At 43.9% G+C, this 18,785-nt stretch overlaps 1 protein-coding gene across 1 annotated transcript in view; it reads right to left on the reverse strand.

Annotated features, from left to right (window-relative positions):
• USH2A (usherin) overlaps window positions 1-18,785 on the reverse strand; it is a 756,200-nt gene that overhangs the window by 192,937 nt on the left and 544,478 nt on the right. The window contains exon 48 of the mRNA XM_019516454.1: window positions 6,188-6,356. Coding sequence (XP_019371999.1) covers window positions 6,188-6,356 — 169 coding nt within the window. The remainder of the gene's footprint in view (window positions 1-6,187; window positions 6,357-18,785) is intronic.

Below are 18,785 nucleotides of genomic sequence, written 5' to 3' on the forward strand. Positions count from 1 at the left end.
AAACCACATCTGGCAATAAAAAGAACTATTAGACATTAGAAACAAAGGATCAGTAACCCTCTCATTAACCTCTCAAAATGGGATCCATTCCAAGCTAGGCTTGAAAATGTTCTGTCTCTGAAAACTACCATGCAGTCTTACCAGTTAATTGTTATCCTTATCAAAGAATGACCCACATTAACATTTAGCTTGGGGTTATTAGCATATTTATAAAAAAAGAAAAAAGTGACCAACATTGTTCATGTTGCTGCCCTTTGGAATAAGGGAGTGCATTTAGGAAAAGGATGTTTGCAAGCATGGATTAATATCCATTACTACTTGCTTGTGGACTCCTGATTGAACAAGAACTCCTTGCAGATACAAGATGGTTTGTGTCACTGTGCTTTTGTTTCCTGATATAAACAATATTAAGCTAGTTAACAGAGACCACTGGATGGGGATAGAGGTCACAGAATATAATCTTCCTATTTTAGTACATTGAGATTAATGAGGCCAGCAAAATACTTTTCTCCAGTTCTTCCATGTGATAGCATTTTTCTGATGACATCATGGAGAGCATTCTAATATTGTGATATATAAATTACTTTTCAAGGGATTGGAACTTGGAATGTGCTAAACATTTTGGCAGAAATTCAAGAACTTCTGAGCATAGAGAACACATGCCAACCCATGGGTAATGCACGCATTTTAGCTCCTGACCTGACAACTGCCAGCAAAGACAAGTGGGTACTGAATGCCCAACAAAAAATCATTTGAGGGCTCCCAGGCCTACATTATTTGAAAATGAATCAGTAAACTAAATAGGGAATATGTGCTTTAAAATGACACTTTCAGGGGGAAAAAAACACTGTTTTACAAACTCAAATTTTGACTTATGGAACACATCAGAGAAAAGGAGAAAAGCCGCTTATATTGCGATATAACATATATGCCTGCTTTATGTGCATGAAAATTGGGTTGCAGTACAGATATGGTACTGAAAAGCAATATTTCTAAAAGGGATACATGCTATTCTCAAGCTGCATTTCCCAGGTCTCAAGTCCTGTATTTCTGCCCAGACCTGAGATTAAAAGCGAGTGGAAGGACAGAGGGTACTTGTGCTTGTGACGGTCCTGTGACATACACATGATGAAAATGTAATTTGTATGTCTTAATGGTGCCACGTGTTACATGCGCACCAGTTTTGAGAGTTTTAAATGACTTTGCATCATTGCAAACTAAACTATATCTGGATGTGGCTTAGTTTACAATGTTGTAAAATGCAATGTTGAAGCTGTCAGCTTGCCCCCCAGCCACAGAAGAGGCAGGCAGGCTCTGGAGAAAAAGTTTGGGCCCCCCACCACTTCTGCCTTCAGCAGGCACTTGGCTCAAAGCAGAAGTGACTAGGGGTATGATTCTTTTCTTTTCTTTTTTGATGCAGTCTGCCTGCCTCTCCCATAGCTGGGGGGAGAGCTGCCAATGGGCCAAGTGGCCCCTGAACTGCAGGGGGCCCAAGTCCTTCCCTCCACAGCCAGCATCACCCTCCAGAGCCACCCAAACAGGCTGCTAGTGGGCCAGGGTTTGCCCTAGCTCAGAGGCAGCACCCAGCCAACTCTTCCCCAAGCCTGCTGGGTCTTCCAGTAGACCTGTGCAGTGTCCCCACCACCTTCCTGCCACCTGAGACTACCCAAGAATTGGCTAGCTTGCCCCTGGGACAGTGTCAGGAAGCAGTAGGGGGGTGGCTGGGTGTGCTGTCAGGTGGAGAAGGTGGCAGGGATGGTGTGCAGGGTGCTGGAAGCCTGGGTGGGCTGGGGGAAGCTTTGGCTTGGCCAGCCCATTTCTGGGTGGTCCCAGGTGGTGGGAAGCTGGTGGGGACAGTGCATGGGGTGCTGGAAGCCCCGGCAGACTCAGGGAAGAGTTGAATCCAGCTGGGTGCTGCCTCCAAGCTGAGACATTCTCCATCCCACTAGCAGCCTGCCCAGGTGGCCCCAGGGGGTTCCACCACTATGGAGGGAAGGACCAGTGCCCCCTGGAGCTCAGGGGCTGCTTGTCCCACTGGTAGCTTATACCACCCGCCCCCGCCACCACCACAGGAGAGGCTTTGCAAAAAAACAAAAACAAAAAAATGATTGGGCCCCTCGCCACTTTGCCTCCAACCAGATGCTTACTGAAGGTAGTGAAGGGCCTCCTGATCCTTTTCTTTTCTTTTTTTTTTTTTTGGTAGAGCCTGCTCGCAGCCAGGGGGGGAGCTTCTAGTGGGCTGAGTGGCCCCTGAGCTGTGGGGGCCTCTGGTCCTCCTCTCCACAGCAGTGACACCCCCAGGGCCACCCGGGCAGACAGCTAACAGGTTGGGGGCTGTCCCAGCTCACAGCCAGCACCTGGCCTGATCTAACTGTTCCCCAAGCCTGCCCACTAGAAGCCTGCCACATGTTGCTCCCCAGGTGGGCTCAGGGAACAGTTGGATTGAGCCAGGTGCTGCCTCCAACCTGGGACAGCATCCAGGACACTAGCAGCCCACCCAGGTGGCCCCAGGGGATTCCACTACTGTGGAGGGAAGGACCAGGGCCTCCTGTAGCTTAGGAGCCACTCAGCCTGCCAGCAGCTTGCTCCCCAGCTATGGGCAGACTCCATCTCCAAAATAAATAAACAAACAAAAGAATCGGGCCCCTCACCATAACGTGATGTAATGTGATGGGAAACTTGAAATGGTGGGTTTCAATTAAAACCCCACAATTTCAATTTAGGAGACATAAAATAAAACCTTGGGGATTAAACCCCCACTGTGTGTACAAGTGCCCTGTGGTGTCAATTTGTATAGCCTACATTATACCAATTCAGCCATGTATAGCCATTTCACCAGAAGTTCCAGCAGGAGCAGGCTCTGTTACAGGCTCTTTTTTCACTATAATTGTAAACTTCTAATCATTTACTTGGTATTCAGTTGATGCTAATCAAGATTTGCTTCAGCATACAACATGGGTAATCGAATGATTAGTAACTAAGTCCCTGTATGCCATCCAGAGGGTTTGGCATAGTGTATCCCCTCCAGCTCACCCATTGGTACCCTTGCCTATCACATCTCAATGGACCAAACCAATAGGAAAGGCTGCCAATGGGTGAGGAGACTTTCAAGAGTTGGACCCTTGTCTGGGATGGGGTCCTGCTGGCCCTATACCACTTTTACTCTAGCTGTGCCCTCTAGCTCAGAGCTCACTATCCAGAGCTGCAAGCTATGGGCTCAGCAGGGTGTGTTCTCAGGCTCAAGGACCCACTGCCCCAAGTCCTGCCACCACCTTTCAGTCCCAGACAGGCTTTGCCTTTCCAGGATTGGAACTTATCCCCCAGTCTCTATCTTCTTTTTTCTCAATCATGTTTGAAACCTGGGGGGGTGGGGCAGGGAGGGGTTCCCAAGCACCCCACTCAGTGGCCTCCATCTCTCCCACAGCCACAGACAAGGCCACCGAGAACAAAAATCACCTAAACCATAGGTGACTACTCGGCTCAAAACAAAAATGGCCCACCCAGGGTTAGCCTCATCCTGGGATGGTGTTCTCCACAAGCAAAGATAGGGATTTCAACAGAATTTATTTGGTTCCTGATGCAGAATCTCAGGTCTGTTTCACCCCAACTGCCACTCTGAGTCCCTTCTTCCCAGCCCAGAGTCCAGTCCCTTTGCCTTTCTATAAGGAGCACCTTCCTCCTGTGGCTCCTATAGCCAGACTGTCTCTCAGGCTTGAGGCTTGAGGTTATATAGGGTCCTCCAGTTCCCTGACTCTTCTGCTTCCATTCTTGGGCCATCAGGGACTGCCTGCACTTGGGCCCAGCACTCATTTTGTTTTAGGCTCCTTCACCTGTTACTTAACTCCAGCAACACAAGAAAGCAAAGAAAAACAAGTAAGCATAAGTAACAGAAAAACAAATAACATGAGGAAAATAGAGTGGGAGAGGAGTGTACAGCAAAAGAAAACAGGCAAAGAAACACCACCAAGGGGAAGGAATGAACTGGTGCACCACAAAGGGCTATGGGGAGCGAAAGAAGGGTGGAGGGGGACTAGGAACCCCTAACCCCCTTTCTCCCCTCTAGTAACAGGAAAGAGGCCCTGTTTCAGCCCCCTAACCCTTTGTTGGGCTTGCTGGCAGCTTAAAGATCACATGGCTCTTTTCTGGAATCAGACACTAATGATATGGATTGGCCCCTTCTATTATTTCTCTACAACAGGCCTAGGCCTTCCAAGATAGCTACTCCTTCTCACATGTCTATTTGGTGGGGTATCCCAAAGTATAATGCCTCAAGTATGAATGGATGTTTCAATGATGCCATAGTTTCCAGCACTGCATATTTGATCCTACCACCAGGTCTCATGGATATTATTGATGCAGGATCTGGGTCTCTAGCCACAGTAAAGGTCCTAAGAAGCAACTGCCCAATTTTTCACAGGATGCACACATACACACATTTAGAAACACAGCTATGTTATGGAAAAGCTGCTGGGTAGACATAATTGTGACGTGTTTGTTCTGAGTGGTTCAGAGGAACTTCCATGAGGTCCTTAACATTTTATAGAGCAATCTCACTTAAGTTTTCATTGAGAAGCAGGGGAAGGTAAGAAAGTTTCCTTTTTTGTGAGGTGGAACAATTTATATATAGTGGCTAACATTTTCCCAATGTCTTGTATTTGTACCTAAATAATGAAGCTGCCTAAACATAAATAAATACATCAGTAAATTAAAAGGTAATATACAGCAGCCTAGATATGCAAAAGAAATATGGAATATTCTCTCTCTAGCCTCTTATCATCTTTAACCCCTATATGACCCCCCAAAGTATATCTTATTTTGGGGGGAGTATAGGCAAATTGGGAAAACTATATTTAATAATGTATTTAAAATATCTTAGATATTAAATGTATTTTTCTATGGAAAACTGGAAGAGTTTGATATGAAGCAGAATTATGATTTCCTTCATGAAAATTAGAAGCAAAGATCCTTTATTAAAAGTTCATGATATGCTACAAAAATTACCTGTAATATATTATACTTCAGAATCTTTATAAATACAGTAGAATTCTTTCATTCAGTAGTAGGCATTCCTTTTTAAGAGAAACATCGGCTTAATAACAAGAGTCCTGTTCAGGAATCTAGAAAGGCTACTGGGTTATTGAACAATCTGATAGGGTATGTGCAGGTCTTACATTTAGACCAACCTAACTAGGGTTAGGTTGATCTAAATGTCCATCTGTGCAGTCAGTTGAGAAAGTTAAATTGAGCAAAAAATGGTAGGCCCTACCTAACCTAGTTAACCTGAAGAGGTGAACTAACTTAGATCAGGGAAAAGTTAGCCTGATCTAGTGAATGTCTACACACGTTCAGACCACAGCCTGGAGACTGAGAAAACTCAGCCATTCACCGCAGCCCTGAGGCTGTGCTCTTCCTAACCCCTCCACCTTGACGAGGCTATTTTTGCCCTCCAACCCTCCACCTCTGAGGGACAACTGCCCCCTCCCCCCCCCCGGGACCCAACAGAGTTATTTCCCTGAACTACCTACAGTGGGTTTCCAGCATGGCTCCCAGCATCAACAAATGTCTTCATATGCCACTCCCAGTCTATGATTATGTGGCTTAAAGCAAGCTGTTTGATCATCAACCAGGTGCGGCAAACATCTGCACATACCCATAAAAAAGATGGGGTACTTTTGGGGTTAGAAGAGAATCTGGGCTGTGGCAAATCAGCTGTAGGATTTTTACTTACCATGCAGCATATATAATTGGAATAGAAAAGGCAAACTAACAAGCAAACATAAGCAGCACTGAAACAACCCACATCTTTCTGCATGTGTTCCATGTATGGAGAGATAACACAAAATTCACTTGGTCAAAAGACCAAGGTGAATTTGCCTTTTGGCACTGCACTTAAGCTAAACTGCCCTCTCTATTAAGTATTCTTTGTCTTAAAATAGTTCTTTGGGAAACCCAGTTAGGAGGATTTATAAATTAAATATTTCCTGCATTTCCTGTATAAGTGATAAGCACTCTGATTAAGAGTCAACATCAAGGCAGCTTCCCATTGCCCACCCCATGCTGGAACTCATTGCATGCCTATCTATAAATGATACCTTGCCATCTCTATAAAATAATGGTTTAAGAGACATACCAGCTACATTGTGCCATTTTATTTCTTTTATATTACTTTAAAAGAGGTACCACTTACCTGCTAATACTCTGGTGTAATAGCCACCACAGCACTGATATTTTGGTTGCACAGCATGTATCTGACCACCACAGCAAACCCCCGATGAATTAAGAATAAATGGAGTGTACTTGTCCTCACAGCACTGAAAGCCAGGTTTATTGTTGTGCAGAATCCCATTACAACATGCCTAAAAGTAGTTTAAAAAAATAGAAAGGCAATATCTGTTAAACAAAGCATAATGCTTTCTCTGACAAAACAATGTCTATGAAAAAATGTGTACAACAAATCCTAGTGCTGATATTAATATGACTGCAGACAGACAAAAGAGCAACATAGCTAAAAAAAAAAAATACTGTGCCCTCCAGAATTATTAGACTGTACATCTGACAGAATGCTGTTATTTTGTGGCCTTCAACCATGCTGCACCTTAATAAAATACTCCATTAATATGAATTGTCTTCGCATGCCTTGCGGGATGTCTGCCTCAATATGTAGTTGATTCCAACACGTAGATATATTCCACCCTCACCCCTATCTGTATCTTACTTCCCTGATTCAAATTTGTATTTTGATGTTGAGCTATCTGATCCAAAAACCTACAACTAAGGACTTCCCCGTATGAACTCTTGGGTTTCCTTTTCACATTAAAATAAGTGGAATTGTCTTATAACACATGATCACTTACTTGTGACTACAATTCTTCAGACAATGTGATCTTGAGGGAATACAATTTATATACTTTTTTCAAAATAAAATTTACATGGGAATGAATTTTGAAAAGGCCTTTTAACTGTGGACTTCTTTCTAGGTGCAGTCATGGAAATTATACACTTGAACAATCAAATAATTATTTGTATGCTTACTCCAGTGCAGAGAGAGTGACATACTGTATACATAACAAATCATGTAGAACAGTCAGTAGAATCATTATAAAACGTAACCTGAAAGCCTGCATTCAGTGCAGTTTATATTAGGTAGAACGGATCATTCTTATGGCTAGGTGAAAAATGCAGTTGGCAGCCTGGCACAAGTATATAAGCACTGTAGTCTATCTCTTTTCTCTGAGTACTGAGCTACTTCCAGCCTGTAGAATAGCCACATTATAACTCAGCTAACCTGAGCAGCAGAGAACAAACAAATACATGTCTCTAAATAAACGAGACATGTCTATCTTTTGTCTATCTTCTTTACATTCATTATTGACTGGCACAATAAAAGAAGGAAGAGAAGTGGGACTATTTACCATCTAGATTAAGAATTGAAATATTTGAGGAATAATGCACAGAATGATATGGACCAAAAAAATTAAAATCCAAGATATAAAATTTGTAAGAGCAGTGTGTATATACATATTTACCATAAAGAATCCAGAACCTATACTACCTTCCTCTTAGCTGTAATAACTGTGCTATTACCTCCAATTCATGACACTCTTTTATCCTTCATGTAAAAAAATGGTAATTTTATTCTCAACACTCAACATTGCTGATCATAAGATTCTGCCTGGTTTGTGTGTGGGTGCAGAGTGCAGTAAAGATACAGAAAAAAAAAGAAAGCAAGGAACCACTGTTCCTCATATCTTATGGTCGGTACAAAGGTCAGAGACAGGGTAATGCTGGGATGGCTTCAGCCATTTTTCCTCAGTGTCACTAGGTGTGTACACGAGACACTTTACTGAGCAGTAGACTAATCTACTGTGTCGTAAAGCATCACTACATACCCATGCACAGGAGCTACTAAGCAGTAGATTAGGCTATTGCACAGTTGTCTACTATCTGTAAATACAGGTAGTAGATTTACTGCGCAGTAGCTACTGCACAGTACTGCACAGTTAGCTACCTGACTGGAAGCAAATTTCTCCTGGGCATTCTGGGCAGCAGCAGGCAGGAGAACAATCCCCTCCCCTGGGAGCTTCCTGCTGCCAGGGCTGGCTCCAATCACAGAACTCAGTGGGGACAATGTCTCCTTGCCCCTGCAGCAGGAAGCTCCTGGCCCCAGCTCTGTGACTGCAGCCAGGGCTGAGACATTGCTCCCTACCCCGGCAGCTGCCTGCTGCTGGGGCAGGCTCCACAACTGAAGCCATGGGCAGGGAACAATCTTCCAGCCCCCATGCCGATCTCAGAGCTGGGGCTGGGAGCTGCCTACTGTGGGGGCAGTGCATATAGTCCCAGTTTGGTTCTGCAATCAAAGTGGGAATTGAGCAGCAGGCAGCTGCCTGGGGCAGTGGTGCAGGGTAGGAGGCAGCTGCCCTGAAGGAGGGACAGCTTCCTGCACCCTCAGAGCCCAGGCCCGATACCAGTGCCCTCCTGCCAGCCTGGAGCTGGCACCTGGGGAGTCTAGAGCTCCCCCTGGTGGCCATATAGTAACAGAGTAGGGCAGGAGTATCCCTGTCCTGAACTTCTGGTGGGAGCAAATTTGCTCCTGATGGGTGCACATGTAGATGTGCACTCAAAGAAAGCTTACTGTGCAGTATTTTATGGCACAGTAAGCTTTCTGGGCATTAATTACACATGTAGACATACCCACTGTATAATTGGAGGGGGTACTAGCAGAAGCACAAATGATAGAGAATGATTTCATCCCCCAAAACAATGTTGTAATAGGCACTTCCTGCCTCTCATTGCTTCTTTGAAACTCTGAACTAACCTCAACATAGAGCTGAGGTTTCACACAATCTAGCTTGTGGTTTTTACATTTACTAAGACTTAAAAAATATGCTGAAACATGCTTGGCAGTTTTAAGCCCAAGCTTTTTACAATTTATGACTGCTTTGTATATTTTATCATGACAATAACTTTAACTAAGTGCTAATTGAATTCTTGGTAGAGTGTGCTAGATATGGACATACAGGGTTAAATCCCACTTCACCTTCATGTACCTAGATGAACTTATTTAGCTCTATAATGGCAATTTTGACATTTACACACCATTTAGATTCTATTTTCACCTCTGGCAGAAAAGGATCTCCCTGGGCGTGTCTACATGAGATGTTTACTGCAGAACTGCCTAAGTAGGTCCACAGTAAACATCTCAGCATCTATATGTATGGCCCTGTTAGGCCACACTAATAAAATCCACTGCAGGTTAGTACTTGTAAATAAAGGTATTATCCTGCAACAGAGTCTTTTAGTGTGCAGCAATGCACATGCAGATGCTGACTGGCTGACTGGGGCATAAGGCTGCTTCAATCCGGGGGCTGCCTGCTGACTAACTCCACACCAGAGCACCCTTATGCCCCAGCCAGCCCCTCTGCAGCATGTAGAGACTAGTTGGAGCAGCCCTTGGCTGGCAGATTGATCCCTTAGGCCTTGTGCCAGCCAGGGCTGCTCCTACCTGGCTCAATGTGCTGCAGTTCCAGGTACATGTGCAAACATGGTACCCGGCAGCAATAAACTCTGGTGCATTATGCATTGGAGCGTATTGCTGCACATTAATAGCATGTGCAGATGCACCCCCTGTATGCACACCTGCTGGAAGTAAAATGGAGGAGTAAGGTTGCAGGGGAACACCTCAGCTTCTAACCCAATAGCAGAGTGGCTAAGACATTTGCCAATTACTACCAAAAATGCCACTTTCAGGGGAAAGTAGAACACCGCACAGATTTCCATAAGCTTGAAAAGTGGCCCTATAAGAGTTCCAAGGACTAGGCTCAGGTGCCATTGGTGGGTAATGCCACCAATGGGGAGGTGATAGGTATACCTGGCATTCCTAAATTCTAACAGGTAAGCTAGGATGTTAAGAATCAGCTGGAGAAGAATGCCTGAAGTAGCACCAATTGGAAAACTCAAGCCACTAATCCAGGTAAATTTGACTGGTGGAGTTCTTGCTCCTGTGGATGTTTCTACATAGAACATCCCTGCACTACCTCTGACAGCTATTCAGCATTCAGGCTGTGAGGTGGACAGGGCAGAGATCCAGAGGCATACCCCCTTTAGTCCTGAGTGAGCAGGTCCAACAACAGGGATGATTTTTTTAAGAAGTCCCCAGGTCAGGAAAAAGACACATAAGGCCAGAATGGTAAAGAAAGCCCTGGTACTAAATGTGATCTAGGGACCTGGGTGGCAGCACAAGGCAGAGTGTGTATAGAGAGCACAGGCAATTGAAATATAAAATTATATAGCAAATTTTGATGAAGAATGAGTGCTCATCTTAAATGAAAAGTACATCACAGATGCAGAGCAGCAAAGTGCTCTATCATAGCCAGATAACTAAGAGGAACTGAGGAGCAGGAAATGAGCACTATTTCTTTATCCCCTTGAGGTATGTGGGCCACAGGGTACTGCTAAAATAAATGGTCTCTGAGTCAAAGGCTCAAGGGATGACCTACCCACCTGTGAGAATGTGCATGTACAAACTTACTTGAAAGAAAACTTTTAGTTCATTTTGGCCATTTTCCTGACAATACAGGATTCTTCCTTCTAGAATTAGAGATAAAACTGAGCTTTTACTCTGCAGAATTTTGAGAAACGTCTGATTCAGACCTGTCTTTGCTTTTAGGATCTGTCTCTAATATATGTAAGTACTTTGTCCTGTTTACTCCTGAATGAGTTTTCCATATTACTTCTTGGGGAAACTTGATACAAAATGTTATAACTTGGTGGTTACAACTCAAAGTAGCAAAAGTGGCTTTTTCTTTTCCCAAATACTTTTCAAGGTCATACTTTATGTGAACTATCACCTATAATTCTCCATTGGCATTAATGATTTAAGACTCTCTCTGTTTCATTTAGTATCTGTGATTTAGGTTGCCCCAGATTAATTTAGTTTGTCATCTTGTTTTCAGATATTTAGCATCTTGATTTGAGCATCTTTGTTTTAGCATCTTTGAGTCCTTTTATATTATTTCTCTGTCCACCCCATTGTTCATAATACCTCCCCAAGCTATGAATTTAATTAACCCTCTGTTTCTCTCTCTCTCAAAATTAATGAAGATGTCAAATGCTACTTGGCCTTGCTCCTTTTCCCTTGCTGCTATCTTCTGGTTCCTTTCTACATTACTAATACATCCGTACTCAGTCTTCTTTTGTCATTTACATTTGACACCAGAAGCATCTATAAGATTATGTCATCTTTCTCTATCCTCTGGGTCCCTAATGACATGCTTGATTCTATCAAACCAGCTAACATTAGTATTACTGACTTCAGTCTATACTACATTAACTAAAAATTCTTCAGGCTTCTTAAGGAATTCCTCTGTTTTTTCTTTTCATGCTTATTTTGTGACACCACTGGCTGATTATAACCTGTTTACCTGAGAACTGAATACCTAAAACACATTTTTCCTCCATTTGTGTTTTCAAGCTATGGTGTGGACCCTGATGGTACCTCCCTTTGGGATTTGATTTCACCTTCTGTTTTGTCAAACTTTTAATTTCTCAATGAAGCCCTGTTTCCTTCTTACCTGGAATGAAAACTGTGAAAATTTCATGCATATAGAGGCTTTTCAGCATCTATAAAACCATTTCACATCTTTGTGATTAGTCAAAGAATCAGCCTTGGATTCTCCAGTAAGTATTTTATATTCCATATTATACTTCTACTTTCAGTGTTTCTTCTCTTTGTGAATCTCAAATGGGAACACCTGCTCTACAAGCTTCATAGAAGTTGTATGATGGTCACTTAATTTCCAGTTGTAACGTGTTTTGAGACCCTTAGCTGGAAAATGCTTTGTATGTGCAAAGTATAATTAGCAATATCTCTTCTGGCCCATTTTAACTCCCTCAGGAACTCCCCTGTCATACACGTAGTTATGTTCCCTGAGCCTCAGCACCTCCACTCTCTTTTTAAAAATGACCTAAGTCCTTTCAGTTCATACAGTCTCAAGTTTGTGTATGTAACTTCCAGAAAATCTTTGGTCACCTCTAAAACACAGACACTTTTTAGCTAGTAGTACCAATTGATATACTTAGTGCTATTATTATGTAGCTCTATGACATCCTCTGAAGCCAAATGTAAATTGAAAAATAGCATTTTTTTTGGCAGCACTCTAAAGATAGTCATCAGTTGCTATTTGCATTGGTATTAAGCCGAAAGACTTTGCATTATCTATCCATAAAATAAAACGCATTCAAGTAATGTTAAAATTATGTCACAGATTCAGAAAATAAAAATGCAAAAGAAAGTAATAGTGGCTAAAGGTTATTATTATCTCATCCTCTTATATATAGATGTGGATGGTGTAATGTTGCACGATGAGCTAAGATCCTTGATGTAATTGAACACACTGTTCCAATTTCTTGAGCAGATCTGAGATTTTACCCAACAGAAGGTCATAACATAAGGACAATGCTACCTCAAGGGTCACAGCAGTATCAGTAGTGATGGTATGGACTGCTTGTCCTTAATTACTGCCAACTCACGTAATACCCATACTGCACCACGCTTTAGCATTTCCAAAAGGTGGTGACGATGGAGTGGAGGGGGAGTGAGGCCACCAGTGCCTTACCCCACCCCCCCACTCCTTGGAGGTAACAGCGGTGGTGCGGGACAGTGGAGAGCAGGGTCGAGATGCCACGGTGGGTCTAAGCCACCAGTGCTGGCCTCAGCCTACCTCTCCCCCCTTTTGTCGTCACCACCTGCAGGGCCAGCCGCAGCAGTGGGGAAGGGAGAAATAGGCCTGCGCACACTCCTTCCCTCCCCCAGCTGCTGTGGTGGAGAACAGAGGAGTGGTCCCGGACCCTAACCAGGAGGGGGGAGCAGGCCTGCGTCCGGCATGGACACTGGGAGGAGGAGCAGGCCCACCATGGTGTGGAGGGCAGAACTCAGATCTGGGGCGATGTGGCGGTGGTGAGGGGAGGGGAGGGGAGGGGAGGAGCAGGCCCGAGCTTGTGTTTGATGTGGGGGGGATGGGGGAGAATCGGGCTTGAGGGAGGGTGGAGAAGCTGGCCTGCTGTGGTGTGGGGGGGAGGGGAGGAGTGGGCCCAGGCCTGACATGGTGTGGGGGGAAGAGAACCAAGCCCATGCTGGGGGAGAAGTAGGCCCACCGTGGTGGGGGGGAGCAGCGGGCCCGGCCTGACACGGCAGCATCCTCCCCACCTCAGGCCCAGGCCCACTCCTCCACCACCCTTCCCTCACCCCCCATCAGCTCTGAGCCTGCTCCTCCTGTTGTCCTGCCACCACTAGGTCATCCTGGGCCTGCTGCTACCCCTGTCACAGCAGGCCAGCTTCTCCCCAACCTTGGACCCAGTCCTCCCCCACATTGGCCCCGGACACACTCATTTCCTCCCCCCGCCACTGTGATGGGGAGGGGGGGAGCAGGCCCAGACCCCAAGCAGCAGGAGGTATAGGGGGAGTGGGCCTGGATTGCGGGGGGCACAGGGCTCTATCTTTACCCGCTCCCCACTCGTGTCATTTTTGATGGGCAATTGGCTAGTTTCCTAATAATGTCAGAGCCATGTTTGATTAGTTATTGATCACACATTTATGGCACTTATTGCTGCTGTAAATAAAAGTACGGAAGTTGTATTAACACTTTCATTCAATCCCTTTATAGGTATTAAACTGTATACTATGACTATTATATTTGTTCTTTATTGTTCACATTAAAGAGTTTTTGCTTAATGAAATAATTAGCCTATATACTACTATTTTAACTAGAACATTTTACTCTATGAGTTTCTATTTTATTTTTTCACTTCAAGATCCAACTAATGATAGCAGGAGATTTCAACTGGCATTATTACATAACTCCATAGACTATGAGTGCCTTCAGCATTGGCATTTAGTTTACACCGGCTGATAAGGCCAGTTAGAATGAAGTCCATCAGAAATTTGAGTACATCACTGAAGACAGAAACATGATGTTCATTCAACTGGTTGATGCTCCTTTGGAGATTTCAAGAGTGAATGGGTTCATGGACTACATATTGATGGAGACATGCAAGAAGAAACAAGAATGGACTCATTTACACTAGAAACTCCAGCACAGCAGAATGCTATGACTGAAACAGAATGTTGTGTTGCCTTACAAGGCAATCCAGGATATGACATACACTATGAACTATGCAAACAGATGTCTTTCTAGTGTCTTTCTGCATTCAACCACCACATCCTTGTTCAATGTTGATTACAAACACAGGTGCATGAGAGTAAACACTGAAGGGGCAACAGATGAATGCCACCTCAAACAGCCCTATTAAAATTAGTTGAAAAAGAGGTTTACAAGATCCAACAAGAGCAACACAAGCTAATTGATATGTCTGAAATAAGGGCCTGGTCTAAAGCTCATAGGAGGCAGTGGGATCCTTGTCATTGACTACATTGGTCTTCAGGACCTAAATGGCTGTACTCCTGGCCCTCTGGTTGTGTATGGACTTTAGATGGTGACTCACATGGAGCGTGAGGTCATTCCTCTTATTACTTTCCTGGGACTGGAGTTTTGATTTGCTGGGGAGCAGGTGAGAAATTGTGTTTCATGTTCTTACTTTGTAGACAAGAAACAATAACAAAGGCATCAAACTAATTCTATCAAATGTCAATCACCCCTATGCATGAGGAAAAAGGTTACTAATATACAATGCTAGTTCTCCAATGTATTTACATATAAAGGGCTTGATTCTTCTCTCTCCTAATAATACATATTGATGGAATTACACCAGAATAAAACTGATGAGAGGGGAGAAGCTAGCTCAGTGCTTCTTGCATAAAGTACAAAAACAGAATATTTTTCACTCTTACCACTGCCTGCAAAACGAAGTGCATGTGCCACAAATTTCTCTTCCAAAGTATTTATATGTACAGTCCTTCTTACTAGTTTATAGTCAGATTTGGGTACTTATGTGGTTCAAAGGAACACAATATAATGCTGTCAATATATTCTAAGAGTCATTTGCATTTCAAAACCTGATGAACAGACTGGCTTTTAGAAAAACATTCAAACTCAAAATGGTGATAATGGTGGTCCCTGAGTATAGTGGAACTATACTAAAAGGAATAAGGAGCAGTTCTACCTTTCTTTTCTATTATGCTGCATTTAGTACTATAACATGACTAGAGACATTACAAGTGATATACTTTATACTGTACTTTTTGATATACTTTGTACTGCATTATTTGCAAGGTGTGCCTATTCCACTTGCTGCACACTCACTATATCTTGTCCTTATCAAACATGCTGGAATTTTGAATAAATTATAAAAGAAAGAGGTGGTTATGAAATGGATTTAGTGGCTTCAATGCAGTAATTACCTACAGGACAACAGTCCCGTCACAAAAAACACCCACAACAATTAACACTAAGAGCTGCCTTTTTGGCAGTCTCAGGAGAAAAGCTAGGGATAGAATGGCCTTGCATCCTTGCTAGAAGACATGATCTTTCCAAGTTAGGGCCAAACCACCATGGTGAATTAGGCTGGTCTCGTTATACCACAGCTGTTAAGTGGAAAAATTAAAAGCTCCAACTGGCAAGGTGGCCAATTCGGTAACTCACAGGTGGTGAATTCACACACAGTGCTCAGTTTTTAAGTCATGCATTTATTTTACTGAAGCCTTTATTGTTAAGGATTGCTGCTGAGATGGTTGCACTTTACACTGCAAAATGTTGGGTTACACACAAATTAGGCACACGTGTAAAGGATTATCTGAGGACTTAAAGAATTTGGGAAATGTTATTTTTCTTTGGACAGAATGAAGACTTGATAGAAAATTTTGGCCTGGCTGTTCTAGAATAGGACACTGTGGAAAAATTAAAGAAACAGCAATGTCACAACATATGACCTGCTTCGTATATTCATAGAGCAAGTTAGCCAGAGGGGTAGAAAGGCGCTTAGGAACTTGTTCTATCAGCGCTCACCAGCAAGGGGAGTTGGAGAGCTGCTGGTAGGGACTGTTATTCCCTCTGCTTCCACCCTTCCGTTGCTTGCTTCTGTTAATGAGAAGGGATATCTAAACTCACCAGATGGGCTCCCACCCATCTGGCTCCTGTGTTGTCTACAAAGGTCAGGGGAGCTGCTCCCCTGACCTTTGTAGACAACACAGGAGAATCTGAGCAACATGTGAGGGGGAGGCACAGCAAGGCTCATACACCTTATGAAATGCTTTTGTGTATGTGCTTTTCCTCTCCCCATCTTGTTACCCTGTCATTCCCCAGCTTTCCAAACAAGTTCCCTCCCACTCTCTGAACTTCCTATTGGGTGCAAGTAAAGAATGTCATCTGGAGTGTCTGTTTGCACTCCAGCTTTCACAGGAAAGAGCTGCTAACACTTCCATAAAGAAGGAGCCTTTAAGGGTGGTTGAGGCAAGAAGAGCAGCAGGTGTCACATGAGAGTCCTGAGAAGCATGAGTCACAGAATCATAGAAAATTAGGGCTGGAAGGGACCTCAGAAGCTCATCTAGTCCAAACCCCTGCTCAAGGCAGGACCATCCCCAACTAGATCATCCCAGCCAAAGTTTTGTTTAGTCCAGTCTTAAAAACCTCCAATGATTGATATTCCACCACCTCTCCAGGTAATCTGTTCCAGTGTTTTGCTACCTTCCAAGAAAAAAAATTCTTCCTAATATCTAATCTAAACTTCCCTTGCTACAACTTGAGACCATTGCTCCTTGTTCTGTCATCTGCCACCACTGAGAATAGTCTAGCTCCATCCTCTTTCAAACCCCACTTCAGGTAGCTGTAGGCTGTTATTAAATCCCCTCTCAGTCTCCAGTCTCCTCTTCTTGACTAAATAAGCCAAGTTCCCTTAGACTTTCCTCATAAGTCATGTGCCCCAGCCCCCACTCCTCTGGACTCTCTCAAATTTGTCCACATCCCTTCTGAAGTGGAAGGTCCTAAACTGAACACAGTACTCCAACGTTGCCTCATCAGAGCTGAATAGAGGGGGATAATCACTTCCTTTGAACTACTGGCAACACACCTACCAATGCAACACAGTATGCCATTAGCCTTCTTTGCAACAAAGGCACACTGTTGGCTCATATTCAGCTTATTGTCCACTGTAACCCCCAGGTCCCATTCTGCAAAGCTGCTGCCCAGCCAGTCAGCCCCCAGCCTGTACTGATACATAGGATTCTTCCATCCTAAATGCAGGACTTTGCACATGTCTTTCCTGAACCTCATGAGATTTCTTTTGGCCCAATCCTCCAATTTGTCTAAGCCACCCTGAATCCTAGCCCTACCCTCCAGCATGTCTACTACTCCCCCTAGCTTGGTGTCATCTGCAAACTTGCTGAGGGTGCACTCTATGCCATCTTCCAGGTCACTGATGAAGACACTGAACAAAACCAGTCCCAGGATTGACCCCTGGGGCACTCCACTAGATACCAGCTGCCAACTAGACATTGAGTCATTGATTACTACACTCCAAGTCTGATGCTCCAGCCAGTTTTCTATCCACCTTACAGTTCATTCATCTAGCCTGTACTTCCTTAGCTTGCCTGGGAAAATGTTGTGGGAGACCTTATCAAAAGCCTTGCTAAAATCAAGGTACACCACACCCACCAGTCTCCCCACATCCACAAATCTAGGCACCTCGTCATAGAAGGCAATCAAGTTGGTCAGACATAACTTGCCCCTGGTGAATCCATGCTGACTGATCCTTATCACCTTCTTCTCTAAGTGCTTAGAAATGGATTCCTTGAGGCTCTGCTTCATGATTTTTCCAGGGACTGAGGTGAAGCTGACTGATCTGTAGTTTTCCTTTTTCCCTTTCTTAAATATGGGCACTATGTTTGGCCTTTTCCAATAATTAGGGACCTCTCCTGATCATCAGTTTTCAAAGATGATGGCTAGTATCTCTGCAATCTCATTAGTCAACTCCTTCAGTACCCTTGGGTGTATCCCATCCAGCCCCATGGTCTTGTATATGCCCAGGTTTTCTAAACAATCCTTAACTTGTTCTTTCACCACTGTTGGCTGCTCACCTTCTCCCCAAACTATGCTGCCTGGTGCAGTAGTCTGGGAGCTGATCCTACCTGTGAAGACAGGTAAAAAAGGCATTGCATATTTCAGCCTTTTCAGTATCATCTGTTACTAGGTTGCCTCCCCCATTCAATGAGGAACCCACACTTTCCCTGATTTTCCTCTTGTTGCTGACATACTAGTAGAAACCTTTCTTGTTACCCTTCATGTCCCTTACTAGCTGAAACTTCAGTTGTGCTTTGCCCCCCTAGTTTCATCCTTGCATGCCCAAGCAATACTCCTATACTATGAAGGCATTAAGCACTTCAGCCTTTTCTGCATCCTCTGTCACAAGATTGTCTCCCCCATTCAGTAAGGGACCCACACTTTCCCTGATCTTCCTCTCACTACCAACATACTTGTAGAAATTCTTTGTGTTACCCTTCACATCACTTGCTAGCTGCAACTCCAATATGGTTTGGCCTTCCTGACTTCATCCCTGCAAGCTCAAGAAATGCTCTTATACTTCTCCCTATTTATTTGTCCAAATTTCCACTTCTTATAAGCTTCCAGTTTGTGAGTTAGTTTACTGAAGAGTTCCCTACTAAGCCAAGCTGGTCTTCTATCATACTTGCTAGTATTCCTGTGCATCTGGATGGTTTGTTTCTGCACTCCCAGTAAGGCTTCTCTAAAGCATAGCTAGCTGTGTTGGACTCTTCTCTCTCTCAGACTGGCTTCCGAGGAGATCCTGCCCATCAGTTCCCTGGACAAGTCAAAGTCTGC

The sequence above is a fragment of the Gavialis gangeticus genome, unplaced genomic scaffold (genome assembly GCF_001723915.1).
Source record: "Gavialis gangeticus isolate Ggan-Ray unplaced genomic scaffold, GavGan_comp1, whole genome shotgun sequence".
NCBI lineage: Eukaryota > Metazoa > Chordata > Crocodylia > Gavialidae > Gavialis > Gavialis gangeticus.